The 24,267-nt window shown below is 48.3% G+C and overlaps 1 protein-coding gene across 9 annotated transcripts in view; it reads left to right on the top strand.

The window, feature by feature from the left end:
• Positions 1-24,267, top strand: part of Tox2 (TOX high mobility group box family member 2) — a 135,724-nt gene that overhangs the window by 28,346 nt on the left and 83,111 nt on the right. For 8 of the 9 annotated variants that reach the window (XM_036183765.1, XM_036183772.1, XM_036183771.1 and 5 more), the window contains exon 2: positions 18,727-18,792. The exons of the other annotated variant lie outside the window; for it this stretch is intronic. In XM_036183765.1, coding sequence (XP_036039658.1) covers positions 18,727-18,792 — 66 coding nt within the window. The remainder of the gene's footprint in view (positions 1-18,726; positions 18,793-24,267) is intronic. 9 annotated transcript variants of the gene reach the window in all.

The following is a 24,267-nucleotide window of genomic DNA, read 5'->3' as shown; positions in this document are numbered from 1 at the left end:
AAGCAGGTCTTGGGTTCTGCTCCACAGTCACTCAGAGTGAAGGTTAGTCTCATCTCCCTTGAGAGTCCTGCAGCTCCTGCAGAGCCAGCCTGGAGTTCCCATGTTTGCTGTTCTGCAAATCCACAAGAAGAGACCATTTTTTTCTGCTTCTAGACCATTGGTCTAAACCAGCACCATCATAACGGGAACCTAAACCCAGGGTCCCCATGCTGAAGGGAGAGGAAAGAAAGACACTGAAGCGCCATGACAACATCTGTCATGGTGGGCACATCCTGCCTGGCTGTCTCCGGTCAGAGGCACAGTTAATCCGCAGCCCAAGGGAACTTTCCCAGTGCTGCTGGCTGAAAATGTACACCCTTGTTACTTCCATGTCCTAATCTTCGAAGCCTGTCACCTTTTGGCAAGGGGGTCTTTGCAGATATAATAAGGATCTTAAGTTGAGGGGATTGTCCTGGCTTTCCTGGTGGCCCACAGTCATTTTAGGTAGCTCCTAAGAGGGATGCAGCAGGAGTCTGAGACAGTAGGTGACGCTAGGTGAGCCAATGTGCTTTGGAGGCAAAGAAAGGGGTCACAGGACAGGGAACATCAAAAGCTGAGGGTACAAGAAACGTGTTTTCCCCTGGACCCTCTGGAGTTGCCTGCCCTGCCCTGGTCTGAAGCCCTAAGAGACGAACTTGGGACTGTTGGCATTCAGAACTATGAGAGAATAGTTTGTATGTTGTTACTTACTTTGTTTTGCTTTGGTCCGTTGGTGGTTTGGCTGGGCATAGAACTCAGGCCTTGTACATGCCAGGCAAGCACCCCACCTCTGAGCCCCAGCCAGTCTGTGTGGTTTTGCACTACTCAGTTTATCGTGATTTGTCTGGGCAGCTATGGAAGTACTAGCAAAACCCAATGCCCAGAAGCCTCCATCTGCTCTGACCGAACAGACCCACCCTGTGCTCTCTCTCATAGTGTGCTGGGATTACAGGCGTGCGCCACCACTGCCCGGCTTCTCATAGTGTTCTATGTCCCCTGCTCTGCCTGGTATTTCAGCCTCTTGGGGGAATACATGAGGGTATGGGGAAAGATGGCAGCCAGATCACGGTCAGAGCCCAGGTCAGTCACTTAGAGACTGTGAGCAGGTTTTTCTGTATCTCAGTCTCCAGCTGTACAGTGAGCATTCGGGCGGATGGTCCCCTACAAGGGGCTGGGAGCAGCAAGGGACAAACGCAAATAGAATGGTACTTAGGTTCAGCTCAAAACTCCTTTATGGGAAACCTCAGACGGGCAGAGGGAGCAATGAGCCTCTGTGCTCAAACCTTATTCTGTAAATATGCTGCCAGCTCCTTTGGACCTCAAACCCGGCCTGGCTGCTTCAAGACTGCGAACGTAATACCAACTCGCCTGTGTAAATACTCACCTCCAGATTTGTGAATGTAAATGCATTTGGCTGCATGTGCCACCCTCTTGCCATAGCTCTTCTGGAAGCCAACCAAGCGAATTCTGAATTCTGGAATGGCATGAGTTCTGGCTGGCACAGGGCCCCGTGTCCTGCTCCTCTCCAGCCCTGCAGGGCCCGGAGCCTCACCTGTTTCTTAGCTTCCCAGTGGCCCACATCCTCTCTGTCATTTGGGGCTAAGTTGGGTTCTGCTGGTTCAGGGCAGAGGTTAAAACCTAGGGCAGGAAGAGCCCACACATGCAAACATTACTGCTATGAATTGAAAAGGAAAATGTCCTTTTATTTTGAATTGTCAGAAAAAGAAATGAAAAGGAAGTGTGACCAAAGAAAGGAAATTAGGGTTTGCCACCAGCATGAGTCACCCCCTTTATGTCTTCTGAGTGGGTCTTTGCCCTGATTCATTCACCCCTGAGCCTCTCAGCTCTGTGAAATACTGGGGCCATGGTGATTTTATTCTGGCTACAGACTTCCTGTTCTAGTCATCAGTGTGTGCTTCTCCTTTGGGGTCATGGTTCTACTGTTCCATTTGCTGCTGCTGCTGCTGCTGCTGCTGATGATGATGGTGGTGGTGGTGGTGGTGGTGGTGGTGGTGGTGGTGTGTGTGTGTGTGTGTGTGTGTGTGTGTGTGGTCAGTCAGTGGTCCAGATTTCAAGTGTCCTCTTCAAATGCTCCCCATCTTATCTTTTGAGACAGGGTCTCTCACTGAACTAGCATTTACCAGTTTGGAAAAACTGGCCAGGGAGCTCTAGAGATCTGCCTGTATTCACTTCAGCAGAACCGGGTTTACAGACATGTGCTGCCATGCCCAGCTTTTTATGTGGGTTCTGGGGATGAAACTCAGGTCCTTATGCTTGTAAGCACGTTACTGAGCAGCTGGGCCATCTTCCCAGCCTCTGCTTAGTGATGCCTTATCCTGGGTTTCTTCTGTGTGCAAACCAGATGCAGAATCTTGTCCTGGCCCCACCCCAGGACCATGGCTACTTCTTCAGCTCTTTCATAGACAGGCTCATCTCCTCCCCAGACCATTCACAGCTACTGTTTGAACCATGGCTCAAGTTTTGGCCCTCTGCGTCCATTCCCTAGTTGTAGCCCTGCTGTCTGTCCTTCTCGCCCAGCTTTTCTGTCTCCATGTCTCTTCTGCTCTCCTGCTGCTGCTCTCCAATCCTAAATGGGCCCTTCTTTCCAGCTCCCAGACCTGGGGACAGCTTATCCCCCCCCCCCCCCCTCACCTGGCTCATTCGGCTTACAGCTCCCTCCTCTCCAGTCTTTCTGCATGACCCCAGGGAGCCTGCCACTCACCCTGCTCTCAACTCCCGCTCCTGCCCCCATCATTGGACCATAAGCTTCAGGAGGACAAAGGTTGCCCCGTACCTCACAGATACTGGGTGTCCTCGAGGCAGTCAGGCAGTGTGAGGAGGGAATGGCTTCTGATATAGGCAAGAGTCTTGGGTACTTTCCTCGTCACCGAAAGATATTTGTGTGTACTGTAAAATATGCTAGCTCCACAATTGCTGGTTTGGGTCATGTGCGCTTCTCCATTGCCGTGGAATCGAGCATACATTCCCCCATGCATTTATTTCTTGGAATGTTGCCTCTCAGTGACTTTCCTGTTTAAATCTCATGTCTTTTTGTCTCACAGCATCTTGCTTTCTGTCGAAGTTGACGGAGCCATTTCTACATCGTATATATTAACTGTCTCGTCGTTGGTGCTGATATTTTCTTAGTCTGATGTCCTTTTCATTTCAGTTTTATTACGTTTCCTTCCACAGAAGATATTAATGCGTGTATATTTGAACCTGTCAATCTCTTCCTCCATGATTGCTTCAAGGGCTGAGGAAGTCGCCGTGCCTCTGCGGATCTGATAAACACTGTGTTCTCTCCTCTGATTGTTTCCCTCCAGCGTGGCTTCGTGTACTTAACTCTTACCCTTTCTGCAGTGCTTGAGGCTGGGGACTTGCTGTGGTTATCTACTTCAACGTTCCCAAACAGGACGAGCCTGTTGTCTTGTATTTATTAAATAATTGGTCTTGATCTCTTTGTTTCCAAAAGGAAAGACTAAATAACGTAGTTGTTATGAGCGTGACTTTGGCAGAGTTATGAGTTGGCTTGCCACTGTCCAGTTGTGTGACCCTGCAGCCTGCAGATGGCACTGCACTTGTCCTCTCCTCTGTAGACTGGGATGTTGCCATCCCCCCCACCCAGGCTGTCACAAAGGTCAAATGATCCTGTTGTACAAAGGCTGTCCCATGGATCCTGGTGCAGAGGGTTTGGTGTTCCCTTAACTGATTGGGGCTAACTTTCCAAATTTGCTCTTCTGTTTTATTGTTCCAAAGTCCTTATTTTGGGGCTGGGAAATGGCTCAGTTGACAAAGTGCTTAAGTGCTCACCCTGAAATCATGAGGACCTGAGTTCAGATCCCTATCACTCATGTTAAAAAAAAAAAAATTAGATGTGTTGGTACACACCTGTAACCCCAGCACTGAGGAGACTGGGACATGGGTCCCTGGGGCTTGCTGGCTACCTAGCTGAGACATGGCTTCAGTGAGAGTCTCTGTCTCAAAGTCAAGGTAGAAAGCAACTAAGAAAGGTACCCACCATTAGCATTCACCCTTACCGTCCCCCCACATGTTCTCTTTTCAGTCTTTCAAGATTTATTTTATTTTATGTGTATGAGAGTGTTGCCTATATGAACATATGTGCATCACATGTGTGCCGGTGCCTGAAGAGGTCAGAAAATGGCATTGGATCCACACATGTTCTCATTTTGGGTCACTGCCACCTTGCTTTGCTAGCTGCTCTGCGGAATGTCTCACCCTTTCACTAAAGCAAGCTCCCTGTCACTGTTCTGTGAACATTGTTGCAAGCTTTCCTCACGATTTTCTTTGGTGCTTGTTCATCCCATCTCTGCCATTCTGCACTGGAAACAACCTCGGTGACTTGGAGACAGTTAATCATCCCCTAACACACACACACACACACACACACACACACAAAGTTTCTTACCCTACCCCCAAGTGGTCTGTCTGCCTTTGGCTCACTCCGTCTCTCTGTGTGACAGGTGTATGTCGCTTGCATTTGTGTGACCAGTCACCTTCATAATGCCTCCTTGTTTCTGAGGGTCAGGATGTCCTGTGAGCCCTGGGCTTCCCTGGAGATCTGTTCCATATTTCAGGTCCCATCTTAGAGTGGCACCTGGCTTACAATGCCACAAGTGCTCAAGTCAAGGCTTGGAAAAGGCCTTTGAGCTCTGATAGCAACTGGGCCATATCTAGAACATTCTGGAGGCACACAGGCTCAGGGGATTCAACAGTGTGGTGGTGGTAACTCCTGATATGATATTGCCAGTAGCTGAGGGACCACCTACCACCTTGTCCTTGGTTTCCCTAGTGGAATGCAGAGAAGTTTGGAGTGTGACTAGCCTTGACACCTTGTGATTTGTCTTAAGCAAGGTGGCACAGTTGTGGAGAGAGATTAGAGTAACTCCCAGGTATAGGCTGTGCTATAGAGGACAGTTTACATCTCTGTTTTCTGAGGGAGTAAAAGCCCGTTAAGACAGCCCCTACCCACACTGCTTCCTTGGGCTCCAGGAGAGAGCTGAGATCTTGGGCATCAGGGTTCAGTGGGCAAGAACAGAGGGGTGCCCCTCAGCCTGGAAAGTTATCTGTTTAGGGCTTTGTATTAAGCTGCTCACTGCCAGGTGTATCCCCCCTCCCCCGTTTTGTTTCCATCGGTTTGCTTGTGGCTGGGTCTCACTATGTAACCCTGGCTGTCCTTGAACTCAGCATCCTCTTGCCTCAGGCTTCCCAGTGCCAGGACTGCAGCTGCATGCTGCTGTACCTGCTTCCATCCCTACTTTGCAGAGGAGGAATCTGAGGTTGAGAGAGCCTAGATCCTTGCTCATAGCTGCACAGCAGCCAAGGGCAGAGACTGGACTTGAACCCTGGTCTGCAGGCTTCGAGAGATGCAGCTGGTACCCTCCCCACCCACTGGCAGTCCAAAGACAGACTGTGTGTGACACAGCGCTTACATATCCACCAGCAATGTTTACAAACATGCTCTCTGTGGGTGCTGCATGGAGGGGAGTAAGCCTGGCATCTTGTCTTTGTTGGCTTTGGGGTTAGACGCACAAGTGGCAGGTTCAGGTGACCTAGAAAAGCCTTTCTAGGTCAAATTACAATTTCAAAGGACTTTCTCTCTCCCTCTCTCTCCTTTTAAAACCACACCACGGTCCAAACACTGAGCATTGTCATTGACATATTTCCCATCCGACAATGCCAGCCCTTTGTGGCATGATTAAGGGGCTTGTTTTTGCAGCACTGGGTAGAAAATATCTTCCAGATGATCTGCTGCTCATTGTTTCAGCCCCCCCCCCCCCCCATCCCCACAGTGTCCCACCCTACACAGGGCTCTTGTGGCTTTTAGTTAATTGTCTCTGGCAAGAGTCTGTTCTGGGACTTGTTCCCAACCGCACAGAAGATGGATCATTGTCAGGCACAAATATTGGCAGTTCTTGGCAGCCAAGGGCTGTAGGCTGCTAACCACAGCCTGTCTCCAGGGAAGGACAGGCAAGAGCGCAAAAGGGCCTTAGCCTGGTCGTTGGCGCATGGGCTCCCAGTTCAAACCATGTATCTCCTGTGGTTTGTTGTTGTTGTTGTTATTGTTGTTGTTGGTTTTTTTGGCTGTGTGGTCTTGGGTAAGCCGCTTCACCTCATTGGACCCTAGTCTCTCCCCTGTCGAACAGCAGCCTGGATCATGGTAACTTACCTTATGAGTTTCAGAGGATCCAAGGAGGTAATGGGGGCACGTCAATGAGGCAAGCTCTACGTCGTTGTTGTGCAAGTTACTTAATGTGAGGGTGTGATCCGTCCAGTTCTCCAGGCCTCAGACCCTCTTCCTACCTGCTCCTGGTACCTCACAGTCCAGCATCAATCACCCTGGCGATGGCTTCCGGTGAAAAAGGAAGTCTAGATCTGATGGCTCGCCCATTTGTGAACACAGCATTTGGCTCCCTGCTCTGATTTGGGACATTTCCTCAGGGGCATCTCGGCTCCAGAGTTCCCTTGGGACAGGCTGCACATGCTCCACTATTCGTCCTCCTGGCTCCCCTGCAGCTCTCCCCAGTGAGCCTCCTCAGACACAGACAAAGACTTGTCTGTAGCCACTGGCTGAGCTGGTGACTCCCTTTCTTCCTTGGAGGAAGTTACCCGATAGTTTGCCTTATAAATGTCCCCGGCATGTGGGGAGTTGGCGTGGGGCAGCCAGTCCAGCCTAGGCGTGGCTTCTGGAGGTGACATCGTAGAAGATGCCTAGGGACCAGCTGTGTGGACAGGGATGAGAAGGGAGCTGCTGCAGAGATTCAGTCCCGGTATGCAGAGAGCTGGGTGCATGCTGGAGCCTGAGCAGCCCTATAGCAGAAGAGAGCTATGGACGTGTTTGTTCATAGTGTGAGCCCAGGCTAGATGGTTGTTGGTCTTGTCAGGGCAGACTGTCAAGTGCTTTGAGTACGACTTCAAGGATGTTGCTTCTTAGTGGACGTGGTGGTGGGTGGTACATGCCTATAGTCCCAGCACTTGGAATGTTGAGGCAGAAGGACTGCCATGAGTTCAAGGCCAGCATGGGCTGTATCACCAGACCCTGTCTAGAAACCAAGAAACAAGAAAACCTTGGAGTCTTCCTCGGTGGAAGGTGGGATTTGGCTGAAAGTGGTGTGAGTAGTCATATCGGGGGTCTGGAGTAAAGGGTAGGGATGGTGCCGGAGAACAAGGGTACCAGCTGCACTGTGGGGGTTGGGAGACTCTAGCTTCCCCTCTCCCCATCCTCAGAGAGGCTCACGGGCATTGCTTGGATGGTATGAATACAGCTGGGAGCAGCTGAGCACACATATGTTAGGATTCCCATGGAGGAACCAGGTGGAAGGCCACCAAGCCACAAGCCCAATCTGATGGGTTCCCAGCCCTGCCCCTTGGGCAACCTCATCTGGCCACACCCTGACCTACTTCCCAACCTTGGCCCCCTGCAGCCACAGCCAGGCCAGCAGCCCCCTTGGCACCATTCCCCCTCACAGCGGCCAAATGAAAATGTTTGTTGAAAACAACATGTGCATAATTAAAGCTTAATGAGCGCTTGTCTGTTTGGAATGTGCAATTAGATTTATAATCGGGGACGGGAGCGAGCTCCAAATGGCTTTAAATGGAGCTGAGAGAGAGGATAATTTTTGCCATAAATCTGTGGTAATGTACTTGATATGTGAGTTACCAAGGCGGCACCAGGCCACCATGCTATACCCGTTGGGCAGCTGCAGCTGAATAAGGTGCTGCGGTGGGACCCACCAGTGGCTTTGAAGGAGGGGGCTTCTCTGGGTTAGATATGGAGTGCCCACCTGCAGGCTGAGAGATCTGTAACTGAGCCAACTGTGGGAGGCGGGAGCCTCTGCTGTGTCTACTGCTCTGGCCCCAGGATGACTTGGCCAGGCAAGACTCTGCAGGCAAAATCACCCCATCCTGTAAAATGGCAGCAAGGCAGAGCCCTGGATTGCAGCATGGTCCTCGACTTTGTTTCCTGCTGCATCCTAGAACTCAGAGCACATCATAAGGCTTCAGTTCACATTTGTTGAATGAATGAGTGACTCTTGCCTTGTACAGGTCTCTCTCTGTGAGCCTCAGTTTCCCCATATTGGCACAGAGAATTGGATTCGGTTACTGCTGATGCTGACAGTCTCCTCTGTCGGTAGCTCTGGGTCTGGAGCGGATGACGGATGGGCATGGTCAAGTAGGAAAGGAATGCAAATGGAACTGGGTTGTAACTTAGTGGCAAAGCATGTGGGCAGTGTTGGGCGGCCCTGGGTTCCATTCCCAATGCTAGGAAAGAAGACACAAATCAGGTTAAGATAAACCACAGAATATGATTTTTGAGTATCTTTGTAGTCACATAAAAGGAAGTGAAAAGAGATGGGCAAAGTTAACTTTAATGGTATCTTCTGGTTGACCCAGGTCAGCTAAAGGATTGTTTCTATGTGTAATTAATATAACAATATTGATGAAGTATTGGAGATTCTTTCTCTCCTTATGGCTTTGAGATCCAGTGTATATTTAATACTCAAACACGTTGGTGTGGACAAACCACATTTCTAGGATGCTGGTGAACAGTGCCAGGTAGGAGTGCCAGGTGTCCCCATGTATGAGGTGGAGGTGGGGTCCACTTTCCAAAGGAGGCTGGCACCTGGCAGCACTCATCGGCCATTACCATGGTGACCGTAGCCATCACACTACCTCTTGATGGTTTTTATTGACTAAAACAAATGTCTTCCCAACTTCTGTGGGCAGTGGGAAGAAGGGTCCTCCAGTGGCCCAGAGCTGTGGACTTTCCCACGAGGCCATTCCCAGACCCTTGTTCCCAGGCTATAGCCAAGCTTTGCCTCTCCTTATACATCAAGCAAACTCTAGGCAGAGGGTGATGAGGTCCACCTGCTTTGGTCCACATAGCTTGCATGAAGTGGAGGTGGGAAACCAGTATGACTTTTTTTTTTCATTTTTTTAATAGCATGTATTAATGATACATAATAATGAGTTACAATATGACATTTTCATAAATGTACATGTTCCCTCCCCATTACTCTTTCATAGCCTCCTTCCACACCTGTAAACCCCTTCCTCTTTCCCCTCTACTTCCATGCCTTTTTTCCTTTCTGGTGAACTGATTAGTTTAATTGGGGTCACTTACAGGAATGTGGGAATTTACCAGGGGCCACACTACTGAAGAATGTGAGCTTTTGGGGGTCCTGCACCAGCCTAGACGTCAGACTCAGCCTGGGTATCATGGCTGTGTAATGTTAAGCAAAACCCCTGATCTCTCTGGGCCCCAGACAGAGCGTTGGATTTCCAGGGTGGATACCATAAGCACGAACACCCAGCACTGTGCCCCCAGAGCAGAGACACCCATCAGGAGACAGATATCATTGGAGGGGAATCAACGATTGTATTTAAGAAGCAAAACATAAGTTATTATGGAGGGAAAAAAAATCACCTCCTAGCCAGACTTTTGTATAGGTTTTATGTCAGGTTGTATGCTTGTAGGCAGACATGTTTAAAACCTCAGAACTTGGAGGCCCCTCTACAGAGTTCAACCATGCTGTTTAGCTAGAGGTGGCGGATAGCTCTCTCTGAACTGCAAAACAAGGTTCCAAACACTTTTCATGATTTTCCCTGTTTAATCCCAGTGGTCGTCACACCCATTTTTCAGATGAGGAACACGAGACACAGCCGTCAGTTAGAAGTAAACATCACATGTGGGTGGAGAATGCAGCCTGCCCAGCATGTGAACTCTGGCAGCCTGGCAGCTGTGCCTGGATAAACTGTAATTGTGCTTCTTCATGTGTTGGTGGGTCTGGATTTGCTCAAGCCTCAGGGTTCCCTTAGTTAGGCCAATTCTGATCCTCGTCTGTCTGCAGAGGTCTTTCTCCCCATGTGTCTCCTGAGACTTCCGTGTGAAACCACGCTCTCAGCAGAGCCCAGATCACAGCTGCCACGCTCTTGTCACTGTCTATTGAGCTCAACCTCGGCTGTGCAGACTGAGCCTTGTCACAGGCTGCATCAAGCCTGGCGGGAGCAGCAAGCGGCTTTGATCATTTCTCTTCAGATCACCACAGGCACGTCGCCTGGTGCCTTGCAACTGGTTGGGCAGAGGGCTGTGCATCCTTTATCTTTGACCCGTGTCTCTGTGCAGAGCAGAGGATCAGCAGTTTCTTCACAGTTGCTGCTTTGGTACCCGGGGTCAAGGCCAGGTTTAAAAGCACTGGCTGGTTCTGGGCAAGCTCCCAACTACCCTGAATCTCATCTTGTTCATCTCTACAGTGGGACTGGTCATAGCAGCTTTGCGATTTCTTAGGGGGTTCTAACAAGATGCCTAGGCGTAACTCTGGGTCTGGAAATGTGTTCACTGGCACACACTCACACAACCTAGATGTCATGTTCCTGATCTTTGCCTTGTCATTTCCTATCATGACCCCTGCCTCAGCACCTCTATTGAAAAGCCCTCCTCCCTTCTTCTCTTCCTCTGCTAACCTAGTCCTGGCCCCTGTCACAGGTGTCAAAGAATACACCATTGCTTAAGTGTGCAATGAGAATGTTCTCTTCTTTGCTACAAGTCAAGCTGAGGCTGGTATTTGTATGGCTTGGGGAAGCATGGGGGCCGAGACTAAGATACTCAGGAAGAGGACGTGTTTGGTCTGGCAACATGACCCTGTTGTATCCATGAGGCTGTTGAAGTAGGGCTGTTATTGGCCATTTGGCTTTCAGAGGCTAGCCAATGCAGGTTGGGATGGGCTGTCAACTGGTCTGTGGTCATCTGTTATGGCTTAGAGCTGGGGCTAGAAAACAGCCTGTCTGTCATCTGCAAAGCTGGAGCAAGGTGGGAGGTGAAGAGGCATCACTTATCCACTGGACTGGTGGCTTAAGGCAAGGCCGTGCCTGATCACCACCAGCCACCTGATATCTAGAGCACTGTCTGCACATGGCAGGCAAACCATGATTTCCAGTTTCTTGTGCCAGGGGGATTGTCAGCTCCTAGCACTTGGGGGCTGTTCAGAAGCACGTAGGAGGGACTCGTTGTTGGGACCTGATACAACAATGGCCTGGCTGGGCTCACTTGGCTTCAACCACTTAAATCAGATTTTAGACTAGGACCAAGAGCAGAGGAAGGGTGGTTGTAGGAGCATGGGGTCAAAGAGAAGAGGCTGACCATGAACTGGAGGGAAGTGCTGAGCCTCTCCAGATGGAAGAAAAGGAACCAGAATGGGCGAGACGTAAATATGTAGGGAAGGTTGGGAGAGTCAGGGACATGCCTGATGGCCTCAGTTTTTCAGTGACATGGGAGACAAGGTCATCAGTGAGATGAGAGGATTGGGACTGGTAAAAGGATATGAGTGAGCATACAATTACAAGTAATTAAGCAACTGTCAGAAATAATTAACATTTTAAAACACTGTATTACTGTATTACAGATAGCAACTGCTATTGGATATCTGATAACACATATCATAATTGTCTTGAGGTAGGAATAATAGCTTTTTTTAGTGTGTGCATGTGCCCATGCATGCTTAAATACATGTGGGCACACATATTTGTATGGGTGCACAGGCACATGTGTGTGTGTGTGTGTGTGTGTGTGTGTGTGTGTGTGTGTGTGTGCATTTGGAGTCTTCCTCCATTGCTCTCCATCTTATCATTTGAGGCAGGGTCTTTTGAGCCCAGAGCTCACCAACTTGGCCAGTCTCACTAGCCAGCTTTCTCTGGAGATCCCTTGACTCCACCTTCCAAACACTGGAATTATGGGTGGGCCTCCTCACCAGCTCAGTATTTATGGCATTTAAATTGGTCCTGTGGATCTGACCTCTGGTCCTTACACTCTCACGAAAAGTGCCTCATCCTCTTGGATCTCCCCAGTCCCTCGATGCTGTTTTATAGGTTAGGGAAATGAGAGCAAGAGACATGAGGTCCAAGGTCACCCAGCTGGTACACAGAAGGAGCGACACTCAGATTCCAACATCCATGCTATCACCAAAGCATTCACAGCCCGACACTGATCTTACTGGGATGGAGACTATCAGGTTGGACTCAAAAGCGTGAACTTTTAGTGCAACACCATAGGGTGATACATAGCCAGATCCTCTTAAAATAAAAACAAAAACAAAAACAAAAACAGAGCTCAGAAAGAGCTGGGATCCAGGGAGCAGAGAAATGACGAAGAGGGTGTTCTGGGCTTGTGATGAGGTAAGAGCAAGGAGACAGACAGCAGAGGTCCCACAGCATCCAGAACAGTGTGTTACAAGGCTCAGGGCTATTGTAGAGACCAAGCAGGGCTTGGTCTGAGGCATAAAGGGATTGCCTGATGATGTCATGGCAATGGAGGAGCTGAGCAGAAAGCTTTGTGGGTGATCAGACTCGGGACCAGAAGTTCAGAGTCACCTAGGGATATTGAGTCAGGCCTGTGTGGCAGTAACATCTGTCATGATTAGAGAGTGCTGGAAAAAGAGTCAGCCCAGGCCCATATGTCAGTGGTGGAGGTGTTTTACCAGAATTAAGTATGGGCCAAATGGGAATGTGGCCAGGGAGAAACTGTCAATTGGAATTCGGGGTGACTTGGCTAGAGATGTAGAGTACCTGAGAGGTGGTGACATCCTGCGACTGTGAACACACAGTCTTGTTCAGGGACAGTATGGAGTGGGGCAGAAATACCAGACTCACTTGCCAACCCTCTGCTAATTTACTTGTGCAGTTATCCATTTCCTCCCAGGCCCCACCCACCTACCCATGCACCCCAGACTCTCACACCCACCACCCAGTGGTTGATCTTATCTGCCTTCCAATCTTTTTCTCATACACCTGTCTTTTCACACTCAGCCATTTTATCTCATCCACTCGTTCATCCATGCCTCCCTCTTTTTTTTTAACATAATTTTTTATTGATTCTTTGGGAATTTCACAGCATGCACCCCAATCCCACTCATTTTCCCAGTCCTTCCATATCTACCCTCCACCCTTGTAACCTCCCCCACAAAAGAAAATTTTTTTAAATTAAATTTAAATTTAAAAAGCAAGAAAGAAAAATCTTGCCAACCCCTCTGGGCAATGACTTGCTCCTCCATCAGTCACAGCCTTCTCTCATAGGAGTCACAGCTAGTGTGTCTCCAGTTCTGCCGTGCATGTACCACCCTGCTCCTCTGCCTTTCTCTCTTCTCCATCACATATCTATTCGTCATAGTGGTATTGGAAACTGTGGTGTGTCACACAGTATACCCTTTTGCTCAAACAGCATTATCTGCAAATGTTCATTGCAATGACGGCCTCTGGCTTCTGCTACACCATTGATTCTGGACCATCCCTGAAAGTCCTTTTCGATATCCTGCTGTTGCCCAGAGTCATGGAGATCCTGAGGCTGTGGTTTTGTAGGGCCAGCCTCTACATGTGCTCTAACAGCTCATAGATGGGGTGGACCAACACAAGGCCCTGGATCTAGGCTCTGCCAGGCCGTCCCACCCCAGAGGGGTGAGGCCAGCTCTCCCACACCCACACCATGGGAATGGGACCAGCTCTCCCGTGTCCACATCACTGCTGATGCTGCAGGTCAACAAAGGGTGTGGCCAGCTCTCCTGCAGCCAGCGTGGGGCAGAGCCAGCTCAGACAGGGGTAGGACATCAACAGAGCCTCAGATGGCAGCCCAGACCACAGACATCAACACAGACCCTGGCTGTAATAGGACCACAGACCCAGACATGGCCCTTGGCCACAGTCCAGGCAGGCCCAGACATCGCCATGGACTCAGGTGGCTGTGCAGGCTCCTCATACTGGCCTGCTCCTCACCACTGTGTCTCCAGTCTCACCTCTCTCCATAGCATGTGGAATGCTCTGCTTCTCTTCCTCTACCATCTCTCCACCCCATACTCTATCTTTCTCAACTCTCCATCACATATTTGCATCACAGTAGTGCATGCTGGGGTGGGTGCTTGAGTGTCTCCCAGCCACCCAGGGCCTCTGGGGCCAGAGTGGGGTTCCATGTCTCCCTCTTGACTCAACCATCCCATCCATAAATCCCAGCCTCATCTACCCATCCATTCATCACACAAGGATCAATGAATGAACAGGCATCTCTTCATTCCTTCACCTCACTAATTAACCATCTCATCAACAATTAATAGGTAAATATTAATTGTATGTTGAAATCATATTATAAATATACAAGGATAAATAGAATGCATCATTAAAATGAGTTTCCCCTGTTCTTAAATTGCAACTACTAGAAAAATGTAAATTACATACTTGGCTCATATTTATGACTTGCATTTTATTTCTATTGGACAGTGAGAATTTATACTATCCACCATCCATCTACGTATCCTCCATGTATCCACTTATCAACCCATAATTCATCTATCTACCCATCTAGCCATCAACCCATCATTCTCCTGACAATCATTCATTCATTGGTCCTTGTATTAACTGATCAATTAATTGATGCATCTATTATCTATCTATCCATATATCTATGTATTAATACATTCATCCATCTATTCATCATTCTTTGGTTTCTGCCTCTATCTGTCTATCCATTCACAATCCATCCATCCACATATACATAGGTACATCATTCATTCATTTATCCCTTTTCTATTTAGCCATCCATCCATCCACCCACCCATCCATCCATCCATCATCATTATCTGTCATCCATCAGTCCCTGCCTCAACTGATCCATCATTTATCAGCCCTATATCTACTGACCCACCTGCCTATCCCTTATCCATCCCTCATTTATTGGTACCTGCATCAATCTGCCTATTGTTTTTCCTCCTTCTTTCCCACTTCCTGTGTGTCTCCATCTCATAACATGTATCTGTGAGAGATAGATAGTTTTATCTCTCATGAATCAGAGACTGTAGGTCAGAAGAACGGGGAAACCAAGGCTTCTATGTAAAGAACTTGCCTACAGTGGGACAGATGGAGCTAGGCTCTGTCTCTGTCAGATCAGGGCTCCTCATTTTTCACTTAGGCTGCTTATTAGTTAGGTATCTTTTAAGATTTAAAAAAAAAAAAAAAAAAAAACACTCCTTGGGGGAACATGACGAACTTAGGTTGGGCAGTGGCTGTTGGAATAGAGGCCTTGGAGCTTCTGTCCCTGAGGCGACCACACAGTGTGGAGAGAGACAGGCCCTTTAGAAGCCTCTGTGAGCCTATCCCTGGTGGCTGACATGAAAGGGTTATCCCTACACATTCGCTATTTGCAAAAAATGTGGGTTCTTTCAGATTCCAAAACTCATTTCCATGACAAAACTCTTGGGGAGAGAAGATGAAGGCCTGGCTTTTGCAGAACAATCTTCCAGCTGTAATGAGGGCTGAAGATGGCAGTGGGAAAGGAATTATAATTAGAATATGAAATAGGGAAAATTAATCTATTCCAGGCAATGGGAAGAGGATGTCCTGACGTTTCATAGCAATTCTTAGGCTGTTGACCCCCTGTGTTTCTTCTGCACGTTTTAAAGTACACAGAAGGTTGTGTAGTGTGAAAAAATGACTTTTGGCAGAGGGATGGATAAATTGTGAGATGTACACAGGATTTCCACCCATATGTCATCATTTAATCTGTCTCTCTGGGAACACGAAATGTGTGTTTGCGTTCACACTTACGTGAATCCCAGCAAACAGTTGCAGGTGTGTGTGTCTTTCTACATCTGCCCCCTCCTTTCCTGTGTGTGTTCTGGGGATTGTGTGCCAGTTTTCACAGTCTGATAATGTGCCCTGTACTTGTGCTGTGTGCACACTGGTTGTGTCATTTATGGATACAAGGTTTGTGGAACTAAGTTGTACATGACATGGATCCACACAAACCTGAGCTTGTGATATATGGGGTGCTCACACTCTCTGTTTACCTTAGCATGTCTTGGGTAGTGGTGCGTGAGTGTTTTCCATAGGGTCTGAGTATACGTGGAGGAAGGTGGCCCTGCTCTGTCTAGGGAAGGGTAGCTCTGTGACCCTTTCCTTAGCTTACTTGTCCTTTTTCCTTGAAGAGTCCTCCATGAGGAGGGGAGCAAGGGAGAAACCTCAGGCCTTTGTTTCTGGAGGCCAATGAGGTGGAAGCTGCCAAGCCCTTAGGGACCATCTACCTCACTTTGTAGATCCAAGTTCTCTGCCTAATATGGCTTTGACAAAGTGTGCAGACAGCTGATCTCCCTCTGCCCTAGCCTCAGTTCACAGCTGTTAAGCCCAGCATACTTCAGGACACTGTGCGGGGCACCCAAGACTCCCCAAATTGAGGCACACCAAGACTCTACAGCAACAGTCTGCCAACGAAGTCCCTCCTCTAAGCCAAAGCAAGCTTCACTCTAGCATGTGACAGCTCTTTCTTAGACATTGCTTGAACTGATGGATGTGTGAATGAATGAATGAGCCTATTTGTAAGATTCTCTGATGACCTCATAGGAGTCCACTGCCCCACCCCTCAGCTGCCCCAAAACCTCTTGCAAAACTCCAAGAGGGCTTCCTGTCCAAATCCATAGTCCACTGCTCACTCTGAGTGACTCTTCTCTCTCCTGAGTCTCCAACACACTTATGGAGCATCTGTTGAACATTGACGACATGGACGGATCTAGAAAAGCCTTGGTCTCTGCTTACAGGGAGCTTGCAGCATGACTGGGAAGAAACTTGGCAAAGCAAACAAAGGTACTTATGTGGTCTCTTCCCTATTGAGCAGCTCCCCCTCTCTGTGTTCCCTTGGTTTTTAATGGGGGAAGGAATGCTGTCTTCAGTGGACATTGGAATCCTCCATAGAAAGCATGTCACTCAGAGCCAGGTAGAGACTGTTCATTCATCACATTTTTTTTTTTTTTGTTTTTGGTCACTTGCCCATTGTATATGAAAAAGATGGACTTTTTCCTTCCTGTTAGCTGTCTTCTAGCCAGCGTTTAATAATTGCTGGCCATTACACAGGGTTTAGGGGGACATCTTCCAGTCTGTTTTCTTGTTATATATTGTTATGTATTACTAACTTACACCATCCTGTCTAGTTGCTATTGCTTTAGAAAATGTCTCAGCTCCCTGGTTAAGCTTCTCCCCCATGCAGAGCATGAAGTCCTGGATCCCTGGGAACATGGGGTGTGGTAGGAGGATGCAGTCTGAGCAGCAAACACAGTAGTAGATGTTGGAGAGCGATAGAGAAGTGATAGGTTATGGCACCGAGAGGAGGTGGTAGCAGGGGAGACTGGCTCGCTGGGCCCACAGGGGTGGGGCCGGCCTCCCGGCAGGTTGATAAACACATGTCTAAGGGAAGGGCTTGGGCAGACATCTACATGGCTGACGGAGTGTAGAGCTCTACATCCTGAGTCAGCACAATTGTACTCACGCTAATCCGTCATAGAGAAACTCTTGTGCAGCGACTAACGCAGCCATGGTGAAATGCAAAAGAGAGAAAGTTCATTGGGCCACAAGTTCAGCTAAGTTGTCTATGCCGCCTTCTTCCTGTGGAACTCTGGGGACTGGCAAAAGCAATTATGTTTTGATATAGATCGCATTCCAAGATGTGTTTCCATCAGAAAGATGAGTCACAAAACAGTACACAGACTGTTATAATTTGGAGGACGAAGTAACTATAAACATGTAGCCTTTGGCGGATATAACCCTGCAGATTCTTGTCTCTGGCCCAGTGGAGGCCATCTTGCTCAGAAGGTTATGCCTCCTTGTGTCAAGGGCAGGCCACAGCATTGGTTGGTTGTTGTAGACTGTGAAAGGCCATTGTCCCTTGCCTCATGCCAAGACTGACCCTATGTGTGTGCGTATAGTTCATGCCTCAGAACCACCTTGGAATGAAGTGAGTGTCCTCATTTAGCTCCAGCCAATCAGTGTCCATAAATGGTTAGCCTCCTGCCCCTCCCCTCGCCCGCCTGCCAATCATTTGCTCAGAAGTGCATGCCTCAGTCTCAACCTCTGCCTCTGGGGGACTCTAAAATGATGCCACTCTCCAGGAAAAGGGGCTCCCTGGAATTGAGTGAAACCTGATAGGTAGTGGCATGTGGCAAAGCTGCTCTAAACTGTCCTATGAAGAGAGGACCACCATCCTATCCCCATTTGGCAGACGAGGAACTTCAGAAGTTGGGACACCAGCTGAAGCTCATACATCAGTAGCTGCTGATGGGGTCCGTGTTTCTTCCCCTGCACCTGTTCCCCCGTGATGGGCAGTTCTTCCCAAATCCAGGAGTGGCAGATTCTCTAACACATTGTGTTTCCTCATAAGTTTCCACCACAGTCCTCACACCTATGGCCATGTGGCTAAAAGCAGACAGAGGTGGGGACAAAGCCACGTAAGGTAGAAAGATGTAGTGGGCATCTCTGAGGCAGGCTGTCAGTGACTCCAAGGCAATGCACTTCAAATCCCTTCCCTGGCACATGGAACTCTGGCTTTAGCTGATTGCCTCGGTCATTTTGGCCAGAAGAGTCATTTGTATACTTGTGGAGGCGGGTAGCTCAGGGCCTGACGAGGCAGCCTGCTGTGTCGGTAGACAAAGCCCCAACAGCAGAAGGCACTCACGGCCTGTCTTTGTCCTCTGTGTGATTGATGGTCCTGACCGGGGCCTTCAAGGGCCATAGAACAGGACAGGGGCCAGTGGACCTGCTGGAATGGGGCCGTAGGCATCCTGGGCCATACACTGCTTTCTCTAAGCACAATTGCTTACCTCCTCAGGGCACAAGTCCTGTCTCCCTCTAGGGACATTTTAATGAGAGACACTTTTGTCTTTGTTCTAGTCTGATGGTGACAGTACCTACGTGGGGATGAGTGACGGGAATCCAGAGCTCCTGCCAACCAGCCAGGTGAGTGCCCCTCCTCCCCAGGGGGTCTGAGCCTTGGGCTGGTGGAGCCAAGCAGCTGCTGGTGTTGAGGTAGGAGGCTACAGTCGCCAGAGCTGTAGGACATGGCCTGATGCTCTTCTCTCAGTGTTCAAATGATCAGTTGAGTCCTTCTGAGGGGCAGTCAAAGCAGGACTGCAGTGTTGCTCTGAATGACGTCCTTGAATACCATTGGCATACAGTGAGCATCACCGAGACCTTAACACTCCAAATGTTTTGCCCACATTTCCTGAGTGAGGGACAGATATTTCACAATAGTGGTTTTAGGTGTCCCATGCTCTCGGCCACTGCCCTTCTCCTACATAACATCTCTAGGGACATATGGACTGTGCGTGTGTGTGTACACATAGGCAAACAGCTTCTACCCATCACACAGAATCAGTTGTCTGAGGCCACTGAGGAGACTTACGGATGCGGCATAAAGGGCAGAGGGCAGGTTTCCTGAAAAGTCATCCCTGATGATCCAGACCTCTGGAGCCATAGGCGGAATCAGGTTCTCAATAGAAAGTTAGTGTTTCTCAGCTGTGAGCATCTGCACTATGGACTGCGACCAGGGAGGGGGTCCTTGCTGCTGTCTGTGACAATATGGAGAATGGCATTCTGAGGCAGGAGAGTCTGTAAGATGGCAGAAGCTAAAAATGTTGGGTGGAGCCAAGGAGTTTCCCAGCTACTAAGAACTTTAGGGAGCTGGAGGACAATCCTGGACCTGCTCCTGACGTCTACTGAAGTTGGCTGGCCTCTCAGTCATCATGATTGGTTCACATTCTCGGGCTGGGGAAAACAAAAGCCTATTAATTCATGGGCATAATGTACCTTATTCTGTGACAGGTCCCATGGGGTCATAAATAAGATGTGAGTCTGTGGTCAATGGAAAGCTCTCCTAACAAAGAACATAACACAGTTCAAGTAGCATGGATGCTGATACTGGGGTGCCACACCTACCCCTTCTCTGGCCTGCCCCATGTGAGCACTGTGTTGCCAAAGCTGCCTTTATGTTGCTATCCTATGTGCTGCAGGAATGGTGAGCGATAATTCCAAGGCCTGGAGATGTCACACTGCAATGCCTGGTTGTCCAGAATCAGCTTAGAAACGTGGTCATCCTAGATGACCAGGGCTTACTCTGGACCTCTGAGTCACACCCAAGTCCCCAAGAGCGTGCTGTGCTCTGACTTCAAAACCTACCTATCACCTCCTCAGAGGGCTGTTTGTGGACTCACGTTCCAATCTGGGACCAGGAGTGTCCATCATGACACCAGTTTGTTTTAATTCCTGGCTTTTTGTTACTGTCTGTGGTCATCTACCATATGTGTGTGATGACTTAGCTTTTGTCTGTTTCTATTGAAGACTGTGACCTCCATGGCAGAAAGATAGAGTCCCATAACCGCTGTGTACTCCATGAGGCTGCTGCTGTCACTCAGAAAGTGCTCCAGGAACACTGGTGGAATGTGCGAAGGTGGCCTTTTCCATCTGTCTTTTGAGTCCCACCTTCCCTAACAGGAGAACAGGATAGTCGGACTTCTCAAGAAGTCTTCTAGATCTTTTTTGCTGTCATCAGATGGTCTGCCTAACTTAAAAGAAGACATTAGGAGCTGGGTGTAGTAATGCACACCTGGATTCCCAGTGCTTGGGAGGCTGAGGCAGGAAGATAGTAAGTCTGAGACCTGTCTTGGCTACCTAGTGCATATACCTAGTAGAGCAATACTCGTCTAATAATAACAATCATAGTAATAATAATAATTAGAATTCTGTAAGATTAAGTCCAGCCAGTTGCACAAGTCAAATTTAATAGCAGCAACTTTGCAAATGCAGCCTAGACTTCTCATAGTATACTAATTTTTTTTTTTTTTTTGCTGCAAAACAAGTACTTCACAACAGTGGCTAAAACTGCAAACGTGTAGGTAGTCTGTGGTTGTATTGGTTGGCAGCTTGGCTGGGCTCAGCTGAGAGGCTTTTCCCGAGCCGGCATCAGTAAGATCTGGAAAAGCTTCCTGCTGGCTGATGTGGCAGTCGCTTCCCCTCCCCCAGACAGCCAGTCCGAGGCTGTTCACAAAGTGGGGGACATGTTTCCCAGAGCAGCAAGTCCGTCCAGCTCCATCCATTGGTCAAAGCCAGACACAGGGCAAGTGCACATTTGAGCAGTGGGAAATAGATGCTGGCTCTTGAACAGAGGAACTGTAAAATACTGGAGACTTCTTGCAAATGGCCACATGAGAAACAGAGGATATGGAGTTCCTACTGACCTTGCTGATGAATTAACTCAGGCTCTTCTAGCACACGATGGCTCAGAGGGAGTCTACCGGCCTCTGGTCTTTAATGGCAAAAAATGGCCAGGTATTCTCTGTTTTCCCAAGAGTCTGTATTTGAACACACACACACACACACACACACACACACACACACACACACACACACACAGAGCCATTTTACAGAGTGTTGTCTTATCAACTGCAGGAATTGTGTTGTCCCAGTCACTATAGGGCCCATATGAGCACGGAGAAAATGAAGGTCTCAGAGGCCAGATGTTATATTTCTTGTAGGTCCATTTACATCCCAGGTTCACCCAAGCGGCAAGGCTCATTGGGCACCTTATGATTCAAAGGACTTGGATCTGAGCAGGATCCAATTTCTAGCAAGCACTAGCTTCTAGGATGTTCCAAGCAGCCGCTTTAGGAGTCAACCTGATAGAGATCAATTCTCTCCCGGATGAGAGCAGACTCAGAGCTGCTGGGATCTGTATGTCCAGGTTGCATGATCCAGGAAGAAGGGAGTCTACCTGGGAAGGGCTTGAGCTCCCACAGACCTGGACTCACATTCCTAGCTCTTCTGTGCCTGGTATGAGCCAGATGTCTTTCGGCAAATGATGGCAGCTTCCCACTAACAGGAGAAGTGACACCCGCCTCTTGGGGTCCTGGGAGAGGTAAATGGGGCAGGACTGAAGGGTCTGTTGGCACCACGTCAGAGTCTTTTCAACCGCCTAAGGCACCCAGGTCCAGCTTCTGTGAGTTTTGACTGCTAACTTACCTAGAGAATGGCCTCTGACAAATGGAAACCAGGTCCTGGGAGGACGTGGGACAATCAGAAAGCCAAACTCATTTTTTCCAAAGGACCATTTGCTCTACAGATCCTCCATGTAGCCCCCATGGAGGATGCATCCTGCCCTCTTTTCTTATTCCCTGCATTCCTTGTTCCTCCCTGCAGTGAGTCTCCTTAGAGGAAGTCTCATCTCAAGCTTACTTTGAGGGAATCTAAACTAAGAGCCTGTGTAAAACACCAGTGTTCAGAGAAACCATTGATGACTTATTTCTATTGTTTTATTCCCATAAATAATGTTCTGGTTACACAAGATGAGCATCTGGTCACCTCCATGTCCATACAAACACTGCTTCCTCTATGGGAATCCCCTAGACATTTTCCCAACACATGTCTGTCCTTCCAGGTACCGCAAATGTTAGTGTCTCACGACGCCTTCCTGGCTGTGGGTGGTTTTCCAATTTTATGGCTGTAAATAAGATCTATATGAAAGTTGTCAGGATTTTTCCTAAGAACGTGTGCGCATGTGTGTGTGTGTGTGTGTGTGTGAGAGAGAGAGAGAGAGAGAGAGAGAGAGAGAGAGAGAGAGAGAGAGGTGGGAAGGAGGAAGGGGAAAATGGATTGAGATGGATGACATGAGGTTTGCCAAATCTCCCAAGGGAGGGTCTGGTTTAGGCAGGTGAAGGATCCTAGATTAGAGCAGAGGCAGAGGAGATGGGGGACAAGTGGATGATCTGAGATGTGATTTTGGAAATCAGACTAGCAGATTTTGAAGATGACAGATGTAGAGAAAGAAGGGAGGAAAGAGACAAGGGACCGCTCTGTCACCACTTCCAGCTCCAATCCCTGGTCAAAGGCTCCATCAAGGCTGCACCATCTGACGTGGGGAAGAGCAGCTTGATGGGATCAGACGTGGACATTCGACATTCGAGAGGCTCATTTAAATGGAGACCTCCAAGTAGTCTGAGTCTGGAGCCATCACATAAACTGAATTCTCAGCCCAGGGATCAAGCTCTGGGGGTAAACAAAACTTAGGAAAAGCAAGATAAATAGGGAGAGCAGATTACTGAATGACGACCCCACCCCTTTAAAAAATGGAGACTTTCTGTGTCCTTCCATGGAGCCTTAAAAGCCATAGGCAGAGTATTTCAAGGTGGAAGGGAGGGTTAGGGAAAGATGGTGTCAGATCCACAGTCCCTTTCCTGTCCAGAATGATAAAATTAAAACCAGGCATAGCAGCACAGAACTCTGGAGGTAGAGGCAAGAGGATCACAAGTTCAAAGTCACCTTCAGCAACATAGCAAGTTCAATGTCAGCCTAGGCTACACAAAAATGTCCCCAAAATTTAAAGGCAAATTTTAAATCAATTAAAGATTTAAATGGATTGAGGGAAATCGTAAGTAAACCAATAAAACCACCTGAATGTGCTCTGCTGTTTGGAGCAGGAAGACACTTCCACTGGAAGCTTCAGAAGTAAAAGATTTAAAAACTAGGACCACAAACTAACACAAAATGACTTTTGTAATACAAGAACACCAGAGTGAAGATGCAGGTGGGGAACTGGGCAAGAATACTTGCAGCTCACAACACAGATGAAGGACCAGCTTCCTTAATATATGAAGACTTACAAGAAACCAATTCAAAACCTCAGTGGAGAGAAGAGAAGGAGATCCGAGCCAGTAGTTTACCGGAAAGGAAATGCAGAAAGGAAACGCAGAAAGGAAACGCAGAAAGGAAACATTAAAGTTATCATTTTCACCTATCAGGCTGACAACAAATCCCAAGGCTTGATGGATGACACATTCCCTCAGAGTTCTTGAAGGAAAACATTTTACACATTGTTGCAGGGCATACACACCAGTCCTTGTAGCTGTGTATTGGAAGCCTCCTTCCAGTAGGGGGCAGTGTAGGATGCCCAGAAAGGGAAACAGGAAGAAACTATCTTGAGTTTTGGCCTCATTCAGTTCCTTTTGCCTATATTGTTGTCTTGCTGAGCCTCAGTTTCCCCATTAATAATCAGGAAAAGGTGTTGAGTTTGCAACCCCCCCCCCAAACACACACACAAATGGACTAGAGAAATGGCTCAGCAGTTATGAGGACTTATTGCTCTTGCAGAAGACCGCTGGTTCAAGTCCCAGTACCCACAGGGTGGCTCACAATCATCTGTAACTCCAGTTCCAGGCTCTGATGTCCTTGCCTTCTTATGACAAGGGCAACAAGCATGCATGTGGTGTAAAGACATGCATAAAGGCAAAATATTCACACACACAAAATCATTTTTTAAAAATTGATGGTGATAATATTTAACATTTGCTATGCACTTCCCTGGGCTTAGACATTGGAGTCAAAGATCTCCTTTACTCCACACACAACCTTTGTTCCTTAGGCACAGTTCTCCTCCATCTAACA

This window comes from Onychomys torridus, chromosome 4 (assembly GCF_903995425.1).
Source record: "Onychomys torridus chromosome 4, mOncTor1.1, whole genome shotgun sequence".
NCBI lineage: Eukaryota > Metazoa > Chordata > Mammalia > Rodentia > Cricetidae > Onychomys > Onychomys torridus.
The sequence above is the reverse complement of the archived record's forward strand: the minus strand, read 5'-3'. Positions and strand labels throughout refer to the sequence as shown.